The sequence below is a fragment of the Parasteatoda tepidariorum genome, chromosome 2 (assembly GCF_982258835.1).
Source record: "Parasteatoda tepidariorum strain Cologne lab strain chromosome 2, Ptep-v5.0, whole genome shotgun sequence".
NCBI classification, from domain to species: Eukaryota; Metazoa; Arthropoda; class Arachnida; order Araneae; family Theridiidae; genus Parasteatoda; species Parasteatoda tepidariorum.
Window position 1 is genome coordinate 114,162,877 of NC_141756.1, and position 21,893 is coordinate 114,184,769.

At 33.9% G+C, this 21,893-nt stretch overlaps 1 protein-coding gene across 1 annotated transcript in view; it reads left to right on the forward strand.

The window, feature by feature from the left end:
* The window catches only part of Mcm3 (minichromosome maintenance 3), a 43,666-nt gene extending 33,858 nt beyond the window's left edge, over window positions 1–9,808 (forward strand). Inside the window, exons 17-18 of the mRNA XM_087158079.1 lie at window positions 952–1,048; window positions 9,511–9,808. Of these exons, the coding sequence (XP_087014205.1) occupies window positions 952–1,048; window positions 9,511–9,712 (299 nt within the window). The 3' untranslated portion in view covers window positions 9,713–9,808. The remainder of the gene's footprint in view (window positions 1–951; window positions 1,049–9,510) is intronic.
* The last annotated feature ends 12,085 nt before the right edge of the window (window positions 9,809–21,893 follow it).

The following is a 21,893-nucleotide window of genomic DNA, read 5'->3' on the forward strand; positions in this document are numbered from 1 at the left end:
TCAGAAATGTGCAACTAATCGAATGCAATACATTGAACACGCATTACATTTCTGATCCGATAGCCTTATAAAGCAATAAATTGTTCCCCAGATCAAATGACCGGTTGTGGTAGAAATAGTTATACGACAAGTATTATTCTTAAAAAAGAAAAAAAAAACACTTAATACTAGAATATTAACTGTATATAATTGTTAGAAAAAGTCATGAAGTCAAATGTGCAAAAACGATAAGATGATAAGCTCATTTTCGATGCAAAAATTCTTAAAGGGTCATTTGACCAGTTATGGTATGTTTAGTGTTAATGAAAAAAAATCACACTAATGTTGAGCCTATTGCTTAGAAGTTGCAAGAAAAAGGTCAGGAAATTGTTCCTTTAAAAATACAGTAATTGAGAATAATTAACAATATTGGGGTCAGCTTGGTAAAAAAGAGTTATCTGATTTATTGTTCTTTGAGATATTGTGAATTAACTATAATGTGTGTAGCATAAAAAGCTTCAATTAATCTTCTTATGTTATTCCTGTTCTGTAAATCCTTTTCTTATTTTATTTTTTCAAAACACTTTCTCACACTTTTAAGTTCACATTCTGTCCTTTAATCTATTTTTAGCTCAAGTATGCATTCATTAAAAGAAGGACCTTTTCCCCTTTGCTCTTTGTGGGAATCGCGTGACCTATTTAATAAACCAATTACAATTACTAAGATTTTCCTAAAACGAGACATTTTACGAAATTTCTTTGCAAGATTTTCCCTAACATTTATGGAACAGCACGATGATTAAGAATCGCATTCTCTCCCTCCTCGTCATCACATAATGATTACATAAAATATACATGCTCTATTTAAAAATGCTGTGCCTGTTTGTTCTGCTCACACGAGTGCTAACATTATATATATATATATACTATTATTCATGGCAATAAAGTGTGTTTGACAAAATTTTTTAATAGGTGCCCAAGTTGCTTCTTCCCAACCATCATCTGGAACGACGCAGGCAGGCTCGTCAACAATGGATACAAGTAAACCCAGTAGTTTGTCCGACTCAAGGTATCTTATTTTTTTATATTCACATCTTTTTAATCCTGTATTAGAAATATTACTTTAAGAGATCTAAGTTCTATATTTCTGAAATAGTCGTATATAAATCCCTTGTTTCTTTTACACCGTGCAAAAAATTTACATCCTGTAATGTGTATAGAATCTGTAAAATTGATTAATATCTATCATAAAACAGCTTTCAAACGTGTTGCCTCGAGTAACTAAAGATTCTTTTGATAAAATTAATCTCTATTTTTGAATTGAAAGATAATCAGGGTCTTTCTCGACGCAGTCATCTGTCTTTACTTTTTAAAGTTTGTATTACATTTTTCATGCACTAGCTTCATTTGAAAATTAAAGAATTGTCACATCTGAGAGATCGAAAATGAGCGTGGATACATCAAAGGCATAAGTATTATCAGAGATGCTATAAACCCTCAGGGGGGTTTACCTACTTTAGGTAAACAACTAGGTAAACACAGGGAGTCACGCCCCGGGGTACCCTAGTAACCTGTCCTCCCTTTCCTCTCCCTTTAGTCCTACTTTCCCCTTTCTCTTCCCCTTGCCGTGGTTGCGAATTTACTGATAAGGGCTTTTCATCTATGTTTGATTACCACCCTGTTGTATCAGACCCAGGTGGGAAGAGACCACCCTCGGGTTTGCCGTGCGTGGAGACCCGTGTCCTTGGAAAAGGGGATCCTGGCAGTTGAGGGGCGTCTTGGTACCCCAATACACTGCTTTGGCTAATACACTATTTTTGTTTTTTGCACCCCCTTAGTAGGACTCCGTGGTGGGTGATGCCGCTGGTAGTAGTACTGTTTTTATTTTCAATGGCTGAAGATAGTACGGTGTTGAATTCCGCACACCAATGCAAAGACAGCGGAACAGCTCTTACACCGCATGTATATGCTCGTTATTTCATAATAACATTGACGAATCCTGTCCTACCAAACACATCATTTTCTAAAGTTTCACCATTCTTAATACACAAAGCTCTTCTCTCTGCACTAGGAGAAGTAGCCTTTGTGAGAAAACTACATTCTGGCGACCTTTTAGCGCAGACGACATCCGAAAAACAAGCCACTGCAGCTATCTGTTCCTTTAAGATAACTCACTCCACACAAATCGTTGAATACCTGTCATGGAGTAATCTCCCAAGCGGAATTCATAGAAAACAAAGAAAATACGATCTTAGAAGACCAGCATGTTGTTGAGGTCCGTAGGATTAAAATTCGAAGGAATGGACAACTCATTACAATGAAACATCTTATCCTTACGTTTGCCTCTCCAACGTTACCATCTGCTTTAAACTTGCATGGTATAATTGCCCAGTTAGACCCTATAAATCCTTTGAGGTGCTTTCAGTGCCAAAGGTTTGGGCATTCAAAAAGCATCTTGCCGTGATACACCTGTTTGTGCTCGCTGCTCTACTCCAGGCCATTCAGACACTTCCTGCGAGTTACAACCCCTTTGTATTAACTGCAAGGGAGCTCATGAAGCTTACTCAAGGAGTTGTCCTAGATGGTCAGAGGAGAAAGAAATTCAATCAGTTAAAGTAATGCAGCCCGTCAAATCGTTACTGCCTGTACACCTCTTCCGGGCGTGTCATATTCTACGACTGTTGAGACTTCATAATGCTTGCTCAGATTACGGAAGACATGATAACTCGCAATACTATAGGTGCTGCTATTAATAATGTAACATCTGTAATTCTCCAAGCGGCAGAGGAAAGTATTCCTAAGTCGTCAAGTTCACTTTCTCGCCACCGCAAGCCGTGGTGGATGAGAAATGCGCAGCTGCCTACAAAGAGCAGAGACGCTTCTACAATTTTTTTCCTTTTTAGAATTAGGAGTGGTTTTCTTTTTCTCTTACTTTAAAATGTAGTTACACTTTTTCCTTGTAATTTGGGTTCGATAAAACATCAATTAACGACACTTTTTGGTCGATCCAGAAAACTGGGAAATTAAGACATCCGGGATAGCGATGGTCCCGAGCATCCCGGATAATTGGTTCTTTATTGTACAGACATTAGTATTGAATTGGTTTTTTTATTCAATTTATTTATTTTTTAAAAGATTTTGTGCATTTTTATTACAGTGTCAAGGGTTTTTAAGTAATGTTTTATTAAGGAAATGGTATTTATTTTTTAAATCAAGATTATCTACCTAATATAGTTTTGTGTTGCTAAATCTGTGTTTAATTATTTTATTTCCATTTAATATTTTTCCACAATTTGTGCTCTATTAGTGTGTAAAATTTCTTGCATTCTTATATTTAATAAATTTTTTACTTAAAATTCCTTAGAAGTGTCAAATATTGCATACCGTGCATCTTTTTTTTACCCCTCCTAAAATCTCCTAAATTATTGTTAGGGAAACTCCTGAATGTTAATTTTGCTAGGTTGGCACGTCTGTAATACCTATTCTAAAACCAGGTAAAGAGGCTAACGATCCAATCAACTATCGCCTGATAGCCTTGACCAGCTGCCTTGGTAAAACATTTGAGCGGATGGTTAACTCTCGGTTTACTGTATTACATCGAAAAAAAGCGTGTCATACCAGACTTTCAAAGTGGCTTCCGTAAGGGCCGGTCAACTTTAGACAATATTATTGAACTATAATCCAGAATTCATAATGCCTTTGTCCGGCTGAATCATCTTGTTTCTGTTTTTTTTTTTTTTTTTTTTTGGTATTGAAAAGGCATATGATCGAACTTGGCGTTGTGGAATTCTCCAGACACTGTTTGACATTGGACTCCGGGGTCATTTGCCAATTTTCATCAAAAATTTCTTGCTGAGGCGCTATTTTCGTATTAAACTTGGACCTACATTTTCTGATCTTTACGTTCAAGCGGAACGCGTCCCATAAGGCAGCGTTTTAAGTGTCACATTATTCATCATGCATATTTCACCAGTTTTAAACTTCTTGCCCCCTACTGTCTCTGGCTCTCTCTGTCGATCTACACATCTCATGTTCAGGATTCGACATGAGAGTCATCGAGCGACAACTGCAATTAGCTGTTAACAAGATCTTAGACTGGTGTGATCAGAATAGTCACACTCTTTCACCTTCTAAAAGTTGCTGCATCCATTTCGGCCGTACACGCGCGCTTCATAATGGCCCTGACATCTCCATTCGAAACATTAATTTAACAGTCGTGCCACACACGAAATTTTTAGGAGTCATTTTCGACAATAAGCTAACTTTCATACCTCATATCAGGCTATTAAGTAAACAATGCAAACAGAAACTGAACATTTTGCTTGTTCTGTGTAATACATTTTGGGGAGCTGATCGCCTAACCCTGCTATGCATATATCAAGCGCTGATACTCTCACTGCTTGACTATGCATGTGCAGTTTATGGCTCTGCAACCACCTCAAATCTACGTATCTTAGATACCGTACACCATTCAGCTCTTCGCATTTGTTCGGGAGCTTTTCGTACATCCCCCGTTGAAAGTTTATGCGTTATCTGCAATCAAATACCATTAGATTTACATCGCATGAAGCTATCTCTCAGTTATTACTTTCGTATCATGTCCTCTAGATATCATCCACTAAAGCATTAAGTAATTTCATCAAGCTTGGAGAGATTATATGCAGCTAGATCTTTTCACGTCCGTCCATTTCATGCTCGCATGCGTTTACTCATTCAAACTTTTGACATTTGCAAATCACCATCGCAATCAGTGGATCATCTTCTCATACCTCCATGGAACATTATACCGTATCTATTTTATTCCCCTTTTATGATGTATAATAAATCTAATGTTGCACCCATTATCTACCAGCAACTATTCATTTCTCATCGTGACCAATATTCAGAGTATGTACCTGTGTTTACTTGCGGATCAAAATCTGCGGGTTATGTGGGCTGTGGCATCATTATCGCTGATGATACCTATAGCTACAGAATCCCAAGTATTTGCTCTGTCTTTACTGCTGAAGCTGCTGCCATCCTCTTGGCACTGCGTCTGATTTCCACTCGCTCTACAAGGAAGTATTGCATATACTCCGACAGTATGAGTGTTTTAAGGCAGTTGGAAAATTTTAACAGTGATACTCGTCAGATTCTTTGTTTTATTAATACAGGGATGAGATTTTTCTGCATTTTTTACTTTTGCCTCTTGAATTTCAGCCTTTTTATCAAAAACTCCGTTTATCTCAAAGTTTCACTTTTTTTTTTAATAAATATTCTACTTTTTCGAAAAATTCAGCCATTGAAATAAAATAATTATATTTATTTCCGATTTTCAAATTTAAGCAGAAAATTCAAACTACATAGCTGCTAATCCTTCCACATTTTTACTTATTTTAGCTATTTTCTCCGCTTTTAGACGCAGAAGATAAGATTTTCCGCATTTTTACTTGTCCGCCAGGTAGTTTGTATTTTCTTAATTCAAACGAGCCTTTTACGAGCCCGGAATTTGCTAACATTTCGATTCTTATTTACGTGATATAAAAATCCAATATCACAATTTATATTTACCCATTTTTAAAAAATCTATGTAGCGATTCATATTGACACGAGTTTAAAATCCAATGTCGTGATTTGTTCATGCGGTTATAATATCAAACATTGATTTTTGTATTTATACTTTATTTTAAAATAAGACATTGGGATTCGCATTCACGCAATTTAAAAATTATGCATCGTGATTTGTATATACTCAATTTAAGAATTCTAATATGCAGTTTAAATTTTTTCAATTTTAAAATCGAATATCGAGCTTTATATTCAAGTGGTTTTTAAATCCATTATCGTGATTCGTATTCACACGATTTTAAAATGCAAGGTCGCTATTTGTATTCACGTGATTATCGCGAATAATATCAATTATAGCTAAGAAGCTTGTGACAAAGGCAGGTGAAGAAAGAAAAAATAGGATTTGTCAAAAGATGTTTGAAGATGGGCTAACGACTAAAAAATTAATCACCAATCTGTTTCCCCTCATTCACAGGCTGCATTACGAGCAGACCTTGATAAAGGATCTTTTTGCTTGTTATGTAAAACATGAAGCATTTGCAGCAAATTAAACAAAAATTTTAAAAAAAGATATAGCAAACAAAAGCTATCAATTTTTGTTATAATAAGTTATTAAATTTTTTGTGGAAAAAAAGTTGATCAACTTAGCTCCAAAATTAAAAAAATAATGCTGCTGTTATTTATGGTATAAAATGCGAAATTCTTATCATATGAAAAATAATTATCTAAAGAGTTTCTGATTATCATGTACTTGTTTCAAACTAAAATAGCAATTTTTGTATGTTAAGGAGTTACTATATGTTTCTACTTCACAGTTATTGACATGTTTCACAGGGCTTTATCTAGATTAGATTATAATATGAACATAGTAATTCTAATTGTAAAAGTTTATTTTCTTTTCTAAATAATTTTAAAAGTCATGTTTCTGATTTATTTGTTTGTTTATCTTGTTTATCTGATTTATTTGATTTTACTCACTTTTGAATGCAATTGTTTTATAAATCACGTAACAGTATTTATTAAAAGAAAGGGACTGTCAATGTATGTTCTCAAAAGTTTTTATTTGCCAAATCGGGCAATTCCTCAAGTAATAATTGTCTCTTTTATGTGAACTGAAGAAAAATATAATTTCTAGCTTAATTTTTTCAATAGGTTATTTTACTTTTTACTAAATGTTAAGAATCGATGTAATCATTCGTTTATTATCTTAAATTGCCTGCAATTTATTATTAAACTATTACACACACGTAAAATTTACTTACGTGGAAATTCAGCTTTTTTGCCATTTGGCCAATCTCATCCCTGTTGATAACCCTTTACAAAAATAGATTTCACATTTTATTCTGTTGGGTACCGAGTCACGTTGATATCCCAGGGAACGACTTGGCTGATTCGGCTGCGCGATCTGCTACCTCTGTTTTAACTCTATCTGTACCTTTCTCGAACACAAAAACTTATATTCGACAGTTCATCACATCTGTTTCGCAACAACAATGGGATCAAAAAATTTATAACAAGTTGCACTCAATAAAAACAGTTTTTAACCCTTATCCTGTATTGAGTCTGCGGCATGCAGATGCAAAATTAAACCGTCTCTGAATCGGCCACTCGGCTCTACCCACCTACATTTGTTATTTGGGGAACCTCCTCCCCAATGCAACACCTGTAAAGTTTTACTCACTATTCATCATATTTTAATCAGCTGCCCATGTTTTAACTGTCATCGTCTAACCGTTTTTGGTTGTTCTATTTTTAACTCTGTGGGATTTGTTAGGTGACTCTCATCATCCTAACATTTTTGCTTTTCTACACGCTATCGGTCTTTTATACTGTATCTAACTGTTTTATCCTATTCGCAATTTTATTCAGCTTTGAATACAATTGTTTTATAATGTTTTACTACTACATTTACATTTTATCTGATTTTACTCACTTTTGAATACATCTGTCACGTATGATTTTTAAGGAGGTAAATTTGAAATATACATTTACCTTTATTTAAATGTAAATACTGTAACGAAAAACAAGCACTTGAACATATTTCTGCAATCATTTCCTAGCATTTCTTGATTTTTTGATATATTTTATTGTAAACATCAATCTTTAGATATTTAATTTCACCTCATAGTTAATAGTCGGAATAATCACAACTATACATGTAAAACATGTTTATAGAGGTGAATTTGTTACTTTTGTATTTTTGCCCGATAGCCTCCGGGCTGTTGCTAAAATAGTATTATGTTTTTTTATTGTTTTTAAATAAATGCCACTGAGGGGCTTCGACGGGCCTCTCGGCCAGTGCGTGTGGCAGATACTTTCTGTCCACCTCCGGCTGTGCGGGAGACTGTCATGGCGCCAAGATGAAAATTTTTCCCGCATACCCATATTTGGGGGGGGGTCGGCGACCCAATTAACCTTACCTTTATTTTAAAACCGTTTGTTTGGTGCAGCATGTCCTTCTTTAGACTTTGTGCCATTAACCCAACATTCAATCAATCAGAGATGCTATAAATGGAAAGATAACGGATGTTTGTAACACCGTTCTTGAATGTCACTGATTCGTTGAAAGAAAAACTAGCGCATGCGCATTGTTCATATTCAACATTATAAAATAATACTTACATAAGTTTAAAATTACTAAATAAAATCATAATAACTCAAATAAACCGCAACAGATCAATTTATTTGGACTAAAATATATGAAAACAGACGACAAAATGACATAATTTGCTGCCTGCTTGTTGACGTCACAAAACCTAAGACGCTGATTGGTTAAGGGAGAAAAAACTTGGATGGAAGGTAGAACATGCTCTACCATTGTCCAAGAAGTTGGACCAAGTTCTTGGATGATAGTTTACACGATCCAAGCTCAAAGCAAAACAAGTTTCCATCAAGATCAATCAATCTCTGTCCAAGAAATTGGATCGTCTAAACAGGCCTTTAAAGGAATAAGTATTTTATTTTATTATTGTTGTTGAACAGTCAACCCAATTTTTTTACTTACAACTACCAATGTTCAATTCCATAGCCTTGTAATTTTGAACCCGACCTAGAAGACAAGGGAACTTCTGGATCAAGTATTGGGCGAAATTTGCTTTCATAGAGGACTTTTTGATCGAACTAACCTACATTTGCGTTACAAGCAGAGGAAAACCTCCCACGGTTAGCATGGCGGCAAGGGGACTCGAACCCATGATCCGTCTACCATTGAGGATATTTTACGTCAACACTGTGGAATTTGTATTGACCAGCCATACCTGGGTTTCGAACTTGGTTCACCTCATTGGAAGGCGAACACTCTGTATGATTTTTCGGGGAATATAACGAAATTCCACGTTTCTCAAGACCATTGTTTCTCCGACTTTCACTGATCAAATACTTATACTCAGGCAAAATTTTCACGGAATTCCTCCATCTAAAACCCCTTCCATACACATGATTTTTCCGCAAATGGGCAGAAAACCGCCAATATGATTCTTTTGGTTTGGCCAATTTTTACCATTATGAATAATTGGACTTCGCTGGAATCCTCTAATATCGCGGTTTAAATATCAAACATCAATTTACGTAATTTAAAAGTCCATTTTTATGATTTGTATTTACTTATTTCAAAAATCAAATTATCGATGCGCGTCGTGATCCATATTTACGTGTTTTTTTAATCCAATAATGTGATTCATGTTCGCGCATTTTAAAAATCAAATATCACAATTCATATTCACATGATTTTTGTGAGAACTAAGATTTTTCTTACATTAGTTTCTGTAAAAATGTGATATTCTTCATTGATAGGTAATTTAAATATAAATCTTATTTCAAAAAGTCATGCCAACTATGAAACATGCATGGTATATAAAATCAATATCAATTTTTTGTACATGAAATTTTCACGGTTTTTCACCTTGTGGTTACAAAAGTTTATTCTCTGATCTTTTTTCCCCTTTACTGCTTATTATTGATTCTTTTTTTTCTTCATACCCTCAGGATGAAAGACTTCAGATCAATTATATCGAAGCTCTTTAAAGAACGCCATGCACAGTCTGTTCCTATCCAAGTGTTGAACGATTATGTGAGCGAACAAGAAACAGAACATCCTTTCACTCCTGAAGAAATAAATACTGCTTTGGATGCGATGACCGAAGCCAATCAATTAATGGTTGCTAATGAAATTGTTTTCTTGATCTAGAACTTCAAAAACTTTTGTAAATATGTTTGTTTTTAATTGCTTCACTTTTGTCTGCATTTCTTATTTTAAAAAATAAATTGTTTAAAAAATTTTCAATGAACCTGTGTGATTTTTTATATCGTTGTCAAAAATGATTGTGCCCCGGAAAAAATCCGGATTTTTCTCTAACCGCGATCCCGAAGTTTCCAGAAATCCCAGGTCCAGAAGTTTCAAGAAATCATCAATCACATTTATGTATACAAACTCTTGTATATTTTATTTTAAAATATTAGAACTAGAATTTATACTTGGTATTTTTTTCTTGTAGAATAATAAATGTGAATAGAGATGTTAGTAAACTTATACATAATTATTCAGCATTTATATATATAATTTATTTAGAATTTCATATTTTTGAAAATATCTATGATTTAAATTTATAAAAGCAATTTTTTGAAATGCATCATTAATGATTTTACTCAAGAAATTTTCAGGATTTTTTAGTTAGGTTCACATCACCCCTGCAAAGACTTAATAGTTAGTGTTCAAGACTGACAGTGAGCATGCGTCGTCATTACAAGCGTTGCTGCTGTTTGATAATTTTTTTGGAATTCTTTTTTTTTTTCATTTTAATTTTACTTCACTTTTGTCTGCAGTTCTTATTTTAAAAAATTCATTTTTTAAAAATGTTTCAATGAATCTGTGTGATTTTTTATGTAGTCGTCAAAAATGATTGTGCCCCGGAAAAAATCCGGATTTTTCTCTAACTGCGATCCCGAAGTTTCCAGAAACCCCAGGTCCAGAAGTTTCAAGAAATCATCGATCACATTTATGTATACAAACTCTTGCATATTTTATTTTAAAATATTAGAACTAGAAGTTATACTTGGTATTTTTTTCTTGTAGAATAATAAATGTGAATAGAGATGTAAGTAAACTTATACATAATTATTCAGCATTTATATATATAATTTATTTAGAATTTCATATTTTTGAAAATATCTATGATTTAAATTTATAAAAGCAATTTTTTGAAATGCATCATTAATGATTTTACTCAAGAAATTTTCAGGATTTTTTAGTTAGGCTCACAATCACCCCTGCAAAGACTTAATAGTTGGTGTTCAAGACTGACAGTGAGCATGCGTCATCATTACAAGCGTTGCTATGGCGACTGCTGCCGTTTGATAATTTTTTTTTTAATTCTTTTTTTTTTTCCATTTTAATTTTACTTCACTTTTGTCTGCAGTTCTTATTTTAAAAAATGTTTCAATGACCCTGTGTGATTTTTTATGTAGTCGTCAAAACTGATTGTGCCCCGGAAAAAATCCGGATTTTTCTCTAACTGCGATCTCGAAGTTTCAAGAAATCATCGATCACATTTATGTATACAAACTCTTGCATATTTTATTTTAAAATATTAGAACTAGAATTTATACTTGGTATTTTTTTCTTGTAGAATAATAAATGCAACTTTTTGAAATGCATCATCAATGATTTTACTCAAGAAATTTTCAGGATTTTTTTTAGTTGGACTCACAATCACCCCTGCATTGTAGACGTATAAAAGTAGAATTTTAAAAGATTTAATAGTTGGTGTTAAGACTGACAGTGAGCATGTGCCGTCATTACAAGCGTGGTGTTTGATAATTTTTTTAGAATTTTTTTTATTTTTATTTTTTATAAGTTGGTGAGTTCATTTTTGAGGTATGGGACCAGAGAGATCCTATAAACTGCTTTTCGAGTTGTAAATAAAAGAGAATTTCATCATTTGAACGAAGTTTTTGTTATTCTTGTTTTAATTAAGAATCCGAGAGTCTAACCTACAGTTCAGTCTGATTGTTTTATTGTTTATAAACAAACTTTTTTTTATCACACTGATCTTCTGTGGAAGTAATTTTTCATGTAATTTTAGAAAATACTTCATATGATATCTTAAATTACTTTTAAGTGTTATGCTTAGTGAACTTATCTTTGGGTATATAATTTTAATTAAATATACCCTTTTTTTTTTAATGAAAATGCTTCTAAATTGTGCCACGCTGTTGATCTTAAGCCTGAAGTGGATACATATACAAAATGTTGTTTTTTAGTTATTTATATCAAACTACTAATTAAGATTCGAATTCTTTCCTATCAGTTATTTAATATGCCTTGCAATTTTAATCGTGTATATTTTTGGGATTATCAGAAATTTAAAAAAAAGTTTAAACTAGAAAATAAAGAGCTACGCATTTTTTAAGCACCAAAGTAACCAACATTTTCAATTGTTATGTCTGAATAATTTTGACCCGTTTGTTTATTTAATTGCATTTACTTAAAAATGCTTACTAATTTAAAATTGATTTCTAAACCTTTTCACTTTAAAACAAAAATGCCTTTTACGTCTATGAATGTATAGTGTGCAAAAGATTAACCCGAAACACTTTTAATATCTTTTGATCTAAAAATCAGTTTTTTTAGATAGGTACTGGGAATCAAACATGGGAGTGATCTCAAATATGCTAATTTATTTGTGCAGATATTTTAAGTGATCACTGAAAAAAAATTTTCCTTGTCTGTCAAATTGCAGTGAACACGGTTTTTCATTTCTTATACATTTCCAGGGTGCATAGTGTTTTTAAAAGGTGCTTATTTTAGTTTTAAAAGAACTTAAAGTAGCTTTTTTTTATTTGGGGTTTGTAAAAAGTGCTTAACTTTCTATCTTTTAAAAAGAGATTTTTTCTTTGCCTTGTCGATTGTCTTCATAAATTACAAAAAGAGCATGATTTTCACTGTTTTCTTTGCAATATTTATCAAAAATTATTTATTTTATCCTGATTATGGAGAGTTTTTGGAAATGTTTTTGTTCATTTTATGTTTATAAATTAAGAACTTTAAACAATAGAATAAAAAAATTTATTACTTCTCATATCCTATTTATAATATTTTTTTTTTTTGGAAAGTGCTTAAAAATATTTTTTGAGTGCTTATTATTTGTTGAAAAATCGAAAAAAGTCTTTTATCCCATAGGTCAGGGAGAAGACGCAAAACCTGAAATTGTCGGGGAATTTTATTTTGACACTAAAAAACAAGAAAAGTTCATTTTTTGTTGCAAAATCCTAGAAAATTTCTACATCATACCTGGAAAATAACTGGTCTTACAATTATTAGTAACACTAATTAGTTATTGAAATTCGATTTAAATAATTTTAATATCTAACACAATTATTTGTTGTTAAAGTTCCACATTTTAGTGAAACTTTTCCATGTTTCAATCCTCATTCAATGATGTTTTTTTGTTCAAAACCTGATATTTGACATTACAAATGTAAAAAAAAACACAATTTTTCTCATGAAGAATTGCATGTACAGATAATATATGGTCTAGATTTGCATTGAAATTTTCTAGAAATACCTGGAAAAGTTATAGAATTTTTTTTTCTAAGATGAAGTGAGAATCCTGATTACAATTTATAGTTTTTTTTATCTATTAATGAAAAAAAATGACTGGTCACTTAACTTATCAAATATTATTTTTTGCCTGGAATTATCTTTGGATAAACGAATTTTATAATTGCGCACAAAATTTTTTTCAATTCACTTTGTTTTCGAGATTTTGCTGAAGATTCAAAAAGTGAACCTTGAAATACCAGGGAAAGATAGGGAACTTTTTTCTCTCTCTAATATTAAAAAGAAATAATTATTAAAAATATTTTTTGCCTGGGGTTATCTTTTGATAAACGAATTTTATGAATGTTCAAAAATTTTTCAATTCGCTTAAGTTACCCCCACGAACAGTTAAGTTTCATTCCTAGCTTGTGAAAATTCGACCATTAAATCTAAAGTTACTCAGGGTCTTTCTTTTTTGTGCATTATTGGATGCATTGACATTGTAGTGTGTCTTACCTCTACAATATTACAGTTCCAATTCAGTAGTATATAAGACATTTAACTCGATTCTATGATGGGGCATCTGATGGGGCAAGTTGACATTGTCTATAACTTCTCTTTCCACATTGGTGACCCGGACATGATGTGAACACGCCTACCTTCACAGAAACTCCCACTTCGATTTGAACATGCTTCCTTCGTTGGATCGTCCACATTGAACAGTTGACTTGTGACTGCGACATTGTCCTCCTAGTGCAGTTGCTACTCGATCACGTACAACATATTCACTCGACTACTAAAAGCAACATGAGTGTGAACTTAATACAACTCTTGCGATCAGCACTCAAAAGTACGGTGATCTTAATGCAGCTCTCCCTGCTTTTCACAAAACAGCAATAAATCAACTAGTGGTATCCATTCATCGAATTCTATAACAGCTATAATTATGGTGGGGGAGTACTGTATGTAGTGTGTCTATCACTACAAAATTCCAATTCACTATAATATATAAGACATGTTAACTCGATTCTATGTTGGGAAAGCTTTTTATAGGTGAACAACAATCCCCACAATTCGATTTAAAGATCATAGAGTTTTTTGAGGATTTCATGAATGCCCATACCTTTATTCAAATTTAGCAGTTCTGATGTTTTAAACTAAGACCAGTTTTTAATACTTTCCTGTCAACTTTTGTCCTATCCAAGAACAATTTTCGAAACGGTTTGTAAAATAAAAATGAAATATAAATTATTATAGGCAGAAGTATTTTTATATTTTGCTACAGTTTAAAGACATTGTATGATTATCATGAATTTAATGTATTCCTATGTAGTGGTGGACCCTTTGGCAGAATTCCTATCTGCGACAAAACTCTCTAGCACTAACATTCTGCGAGATACTTTTAATAATAACAAACAAATACGTTACTAATTTTAAAGTAGCAAAAGCGTTGTGTTTACGGAAGAAAAAAAAATATTTTTTCTTTGAACAACAAGTAATAATTTTTTATTCTATGTTATGGATGATATTCTCGGATTTTGTTGGGGAAGAAAACGCACTAATTATTTCCTTCTTCGCATTTTGTAAATAATCATCACAATAAAAAAAAATAGTTAGAAATCACGAAATCCGTAGTAGTAATCCCCCCCCCCCCCGAATAAAAAGATCGACGAAATCACGTGAATCGGACTCCTAAAAAGGGGGTTACTCAAATGTGTATTTCGTTTCGAGATTAGGTTGTTGTAATAAATAATAACAGTATAGAAAAATCAAATCTTGCATTTGAGAATTTACTTTTTAAGAATCATATATCCTTAATTTCGATCGATTTTTCTATACTGTTTGAAATATATCAGAATCTTTAAGAACCGCATGAAAATGAATAACTGTCGAAACATATCGATACTATCGGCGTAAATTGAACTCGTCAAAAATTGATTATCTAAAGGCATGATTCAAATATTACAGGGTGCGTTCTGAAAGAGTCCCGCAGTGGACTGATCGTTAAGACACGGTTCCCAGCAGATCATCGAAGTCAAGCATCACTGGCTGCGGTCAGTGTGCTGGTGGGTGACCACTTGGATCAGTCTGTGTAGGGACCGAGGGTGTGCGGTATTGGTCCTCGTTAAACTGTGCTACCGTAAAGTGCTCGACTTTGCGCTCAGGTCGTCGGGCTACCGAAGCGGGGGTGCCATATCCCCTTCGCAGAGGATCAAAATTGTGATGGCATGTCTTCGGATCATCCTCCGGGATGTTTCCCAGACCGTCGCCAATAGCCCATTGTGCAGCTCTAGTGCGACGTAAATTAACAACAGCGTTCTGAAAGTAATGCGCATTTTCTGGGGAAAATAGATGTATTGATCCTATGGGTACAAATGATTAAAATTCTTCAAAATAGTTCCCTTGTGCATCAATACACAAGCGGAGACGATTCTGCCACGTCTGGAAGGCACCCTGGAACTCCTCGACAGGAATGCCCTTGTAACATGAGCTTGGAGGCTCTACACCGACACCCAGTGCTTTCCCTTCAGCTCTCTTTTCAGTCGGGGGAGCAAAAAAAAGTCACACGGTGCCAAGTCATGGCTATAGAGAGGCTGGGGCACCAACCCATCAATTCTTCAGCTCTTTTTTCAGTCGGGGGAGCAAAAAAAAAGTCACACGGTGCCAAGTCATGGCTATAGAGACGCTGGGGCACCAACTTATCAATTCTTCACTGCGCAATACTCGAACTTCTCTTTGCTCCTCCGTCAACACTTTCGGCACCTATCGCATTTGCAAATCCTCCGTCACAATCCCATGTGTACCACGCATTTTGACAAGTTTAGGGTGATTACCTGAATGCTTAACCGACTGTCTGACTTCACGCACATGCTGGACATTTTCATCGGGTCGGGCGCATTTCTCTATTCTAATGTCATTAAGTTTAATTCTATTAAAAGATTTCTCAACATATAGTAAACTATTTCCCCCCCCTCTTTTGTAACATAATTTTGTTATGGAATTTCCAGGGTTTGTAAAAGGGTAGTTAAAAGAAAGAGGAAAAATCGAGATTTTCGTAAATTTGTAATCACTACCACATAAAAATATATCCTAATTAGTTTATCTCGTTGCGAAATCAATGTTTCATATTTTCAATTTAAAATGAAAGCTAAGAAAAAGAAATTTAGCTTTTTACATAAAAGGAATGTTACCTATATCATAAAAATCTTTCAGTTCATACATAAATCTTCCTTCATTTTATTATGACAAGTGAGCAGTCTAGAGATTTATGTGAATGGGTTCAACAACCTTGGGGAGCCCTAAAATTTTTTATTTTTCTTTCTTCGCCTTGCGGTATCAGATATAAATTCTATCAATGTTTAGCTATTTTAACTAACTGTGGGTGCGAAATTTCAACGTAAGTTTACACAGAGTTAGTTATAGTAGTCTCATCTAGTTTTTTGTCATTATATGTTAAAATCTCCAAATGAATTAGGGTTAATGCCACAACATAAACATGTTTATTAGTCTACTATTCTATAGTAAAACTATTGAATTTAGATGAAAATATGCATATTTTTAGCGAAATGTTTTAAGAGCATTCTGATATAAAGATATTAATGATGCTGGATATAGTTATTTTATGTTAAAATTGATTACCTAATGTTCTTTTTTTTTACATTCCATAAATTAGTCTTCTTCCAATTGGAGCCTTCCTTTGTTTAAATTTCAAGTTAGTTTTGGAGTTATTAAATTGTTTATGTTCTTGTAGGATGTAAAATAAATAAAAGTTTTGGAGTTATTAAATTGTTTATGTTCTTGTAGGATGTAAAATAAATAAAAACTAACTGCCGTACAATAATTTATTGCAACCTTCCTGTACTCGCGTATGAAATAAACAACAACTGAATCTTTAAAAAAAGAAAAAATCAAATTAGATTTCTTAATAATGGTTAGGGGCCGTTCAAAAAGTACGTACACAAAAATGGAGAAATTTTAAACCCCTCCCCCCCCTTCGTACATTACCGTACATAAGGTCTTACTCCCCCCCCCTTAGAGTACGTACATTTTATTAGTCTACCCCCCTTTTTCATAAAAATTAAAATAATTATGTTTTAAATAAAATTAAATATTCACTTAAGGAGGGTGTAGGATAAAGTCAAATTTAAATTTGGTGTATGTTTATAAAGTACGTACTTTGTATAATACCTCCCCCCCCCTCCCCATCGTACAAAACCGTACATAATAGCAAATCCCCTCCCCCCCCTTCGGGATGTACGTACTTTTTGAACGGCCCCTTATACAATGTGACCTTTTTTTCTCTTGTCTGAACTAGAGAGGAGTAGACTCTGGACTAGAAACAACTTTTCGATCATGCGCTTTCACAAAATGCAGGGCCGGATTAACCTATAGGCACACTAGGCACGTGCCTAGGGCCTACGAAAAACTTGGGAGAAAAAAATTTGTTGACAAAAATAATTTAGCTTTAAAAACAACAAGTGTATTTTGCGCAAAATTATGAAGATACAATTAAAAATATAATATTTTTCGGTAATAAATTATTTTGCAGAATCTTATGATCTAATATATTACTTTTTTGCGATTTTTGGATTCAACGAAATCTTGTATTATGCTGCCGAATTCCAAACTACGCAAAATGTCGTATTCAATAGACATAAATGCGAGCGATGCCAAACGATCTCGATTCATTGTTGAACGCAAATAATTTTTTATCAATTTTAATCTGGAGAAAGATCTTTCACCTTCTGCATTTGATCCAAGAATCGACAAATATATTCTTAATGCAATGTGAACGTTAGGAAAAGTATTCACTAGTTTATCTTTAACATAGTTATCGATCGAACTAATCATAATGGTATTATCGATATCAACTGTAATATCGGCAGTATGTCGGCAAATTTGTAAATTAAAATCCATATTAACAAAAATGTTAAAAAAAATATGCAAGAATATTATAGCATATATTTTAAAAAAAGAGGGGAGGAGTGGGGGAAGGAGGGGAGGGCCCAAAAACGGTTATGCCCAGGGCCCACGAAAGGTATAATCCGGCTTTGACAAAATGGCGTTTCATTTTGTTCATTAAAACCAATATATTTTCTCCATCGTTTCTTTTAATTTAAATTCGACGAGAAATCCGGTAAAATAAATTCTTTCTTTTTAACATCTTTCACACATTGCAAATCATAATGCTGGCCGTTATGCTATACAATAAAAGCAGTTATATAATACAAAATTGTTGTCATAAACATTTCAAGTTAATTTTTGATTTAAAAAAAGAAATGAATTTTTTTTTTCTTCCTTTATGTTATGCGTTTTCAAATGACAAAATACAAAAAGGAAGCGAAATCAGCCGAACTGTTTCTAAGCAATTAAAATCTCATTTCTCGAGAACTATTGGACTAATTTTGTCCACACTCTGGATTTTGCATTTAAAATTAGATGATGTAAAAATTTATACACACATAGAACGTTTTTAAACGTAATTTTTTCAATTTCAGTTTTTTCGTCTTATTTTTGACTGGAGATTTCGTCTACCCAAATTAATTAGCCTATTTAAGATTAGATAATCGAATTATTAGATAGCTCCTTGCGAATAAAAACCTCACCTCAAAAGCAACATAAGCAAGCAACAAAGCAAAAGCAACAAAGCTTCACCTCAAAAGCAACATAAAATTTTAATATCTTACGAAACTTTTTTTATTAACATAAATTGTGAGTCGCTGAATTCGAATTTATTAGTTATTATAAGATCCCTTAAAAGACTCGTAAGTTTTTTCCTCAAGCGAAAGAAAAAGAAAGATACATAACAAAAAGAAGACAGCTATCATGAAATCAAAAAGTTAAAAATGTCAATAATTTCTTCATCTCTTTGAAATTCGGAAAGGAGGGGGGGGGGGACATAGAGGAGGTTTGAAAGGTGATCGACGGGTGAAATTCTAAATGTGCTTTTAATCCTGTTTATTTAATTTTCACAAATAAAATGATGATGGGTATTTACAAGGTGCGTAGCGTTTTTAAAAAATGCTTAAAGGTTCGTATTTTCGGTTTTCAAAAGCCCTATTAGGTGCATTTTTCATTGGGTGTTTTCTTTAAACAGTGCTTAATTTTCCCTTTTCCAAAATGAGATTTTTTTTTCTTCACCAAGTTGGTTTTCGCCACGAATTATGCAAAAAGACGTTGTGTATTCAACGTTTTCACAATGAATTCAGTCCCGCAGTGGACTGATCGTTAAGACACGGTTCCCAGCAGATCACCGAAGTCAAGCATCACTGGCTACGGTCAGTGTGCGGGTGGGTGACCACTTGGATCAGACTGCGTAGGGACCGAGGCTGTGCGGTATGGTTCTTCGTTAAACTGTTCTACCGTAAAGTGCTCGACTTCGCGTGCAGGTCGTCGGGCTACCGAAGTGGCGGTGCCATCCCCTCTGCAGAGGATCAAGATTGTGATGGCATGTCTTCGGATCATCCTCCAGGGATGTTTCCCAGACCGTCGCCAATAGCCCATTGTGCAGCTCTAGTGCGACGTAAATGAACAACAACAACACAATGAATTCAACCTCAATTTATTTCGGCGTACCGTCGGTCCGTAGCGTATGAAAACGCCAATCGTTTGACATGTTTGATGAAATACTTGCAGGTCAGCATGTGCCTATCATCAGGGTGCGTGGCGTTTTTAAAAAGTGCTTAAAGGTGCTTATTTTTGATTTTCGTTTTTTCAAAGCCCTTACAGGTGTTTTTTTCATTTGGGGTTTTTAAAAGGTGCTTAATTGTCCCTTTTCTAAATGAGATTTTTCCCTTACTATGTTGATTTTCACTTCGAATTATGCAAAACGACACAGTTCACATTGTTCTATTCAACGTTTTCACAATTAATTCAACCCCAATCTATTTAGGCACATTGTCAGTCTGTAGCGTATGAAAACGCCATTCGTTTTACCCGATTTAAAATTTCATGATTTTTGACAATTGTCAAAAACAATGCCAAAAGTTTTTTTTTATTGACATGATGGTTAAAAAGATAAAACCATCAATTGTCAAAAACTTTCAAACCCTGCCTAATTAATGATATTTTTTTAAAGTGCTTAAAAATATTTTTTGAGTGCTTGAAAAGTGCTTAAAAGGTGCTTATTTTTTGTTGAACAATTTGGCTACGCAACCTGATCTGGATTCAGTGAGAAGAATTTTTGCCCACTCATGCGCAATTCTGTTGCGTTTGGTCACAGTCCACTGCAACTCTGTCGCAGTGGACTGATCTTTAAGACACGGTACCCAGCAGATCACCGAAGTCAAACATCACTGGCTGCGGTCAGTGTGTGGGTGGGTGACCACTTGGATCAGTCTGCGTAAGGACCGAGGGTGTGCGGTTTGGGTCCTTGTTAAACTGATCTACGGTAAAGTGCTTGACTTCGCATGCAGGTCGTCGAGCTACCGAAGCAGGGGTGCCATCCCCTCTGCAGAGGATCAAAATTGTGAGGGTGTGTCTTCGGATCATCCTCGGGATGTTTCCCAGACCGTCGCCAATAGCCCATTGTGCAGCTCTAGTGTGACGTAAAATAAACTACTACTACTTCTGTTTCATTTTGCAAGAGATTTTCGATTTCAGAATTCATTTTACCCCCTCTGAAATCAACCCAAAAAAATCTTTAGCATTTTCGCTGATTTTGGGAGCTGATTTTTTTGTTGAAAAATTTGGCTACGCACCCGGATTTACTTCATTTGGCAGTATCTTTCGATGTTGTTGTCGCAGGCCATTCAGACACTGGGGGTGCGATTGTTCTTGTTTTCCAGTGGCGCCACCTATGGCCGAGAATTCGACTCCTACCCCACCCATCTGTCACGCCCGCGACTTTACACATTGTCGACTCCCGGGCACTTCTTTGGCACCGTATTTTGAAATTCGCCAATCTTACATTCGCCAAGTCGGGTTTCAAATTTTCTCTCGAAAATCTTCGAATATTAATTCGCGCATGTTTCACTTGCGACATACGATTTAAAAAACGCATGAGTGAACATGAGGGGTGAATAAATTTAGCTGCTTTAAAAATTTTTGTGTATTATCATTCTCTTTTTATTCGGACTTCCTGAAACACATATTTATTTCTTACTTTTTTTATTTCCTTTTTAGGATAAAGTTTTGTTGTGGGTGTAGGATATATGAGTAGGGTATAGCTTTTTAATTATTTTTATAAAATTATTGCAAATTATTTATGATGTCTTTACCAAGTATGTGGACTCAATATTCTATAATGCAGCATGGTTTTGTACCTTATTGTTTAGTTTTTAGAACCTTTAATTTAAGTAACTACACAATTTATGAGTTTTAAGCATTTTCTTTTTATATACGTGTAATGATGAGGAGATTGTTGCTGTCAGCTTTATACATGAATTTATTCTTTTTTACTTTTCTGACATTGATATCTATGATTAAATTTGATGTAATGATTCCCATTTGCAGTGCCAACAATATTTGCGTCCAAACAATTGTACTTAGATTTGACACTTTTTTGTAAATGTTATGTCCCAAACGATAAATTCCTTCATACGTATTAGCCAACTCCACAGCTTTGGTAGCAAAGACTGAAAAATTTGTAGCAGTTAAAGTATATTTATGAGGTGAACACAATTTTGATTGAAGAAAACTTTTTATGATTTGTAAAATAAAAATATAATGTAAACAGTAAGCATCAACTTTGACATTCTCATATCATAACTGTATAACAATATAAGGACTATCTGTTTATTTATTTCTGATTCATTAAGGACAAGATATTGAGTCAAATAAGAGAATCTTAACAAATTTTAAATTTAATAATTTTCTTTAAATAAAGAAA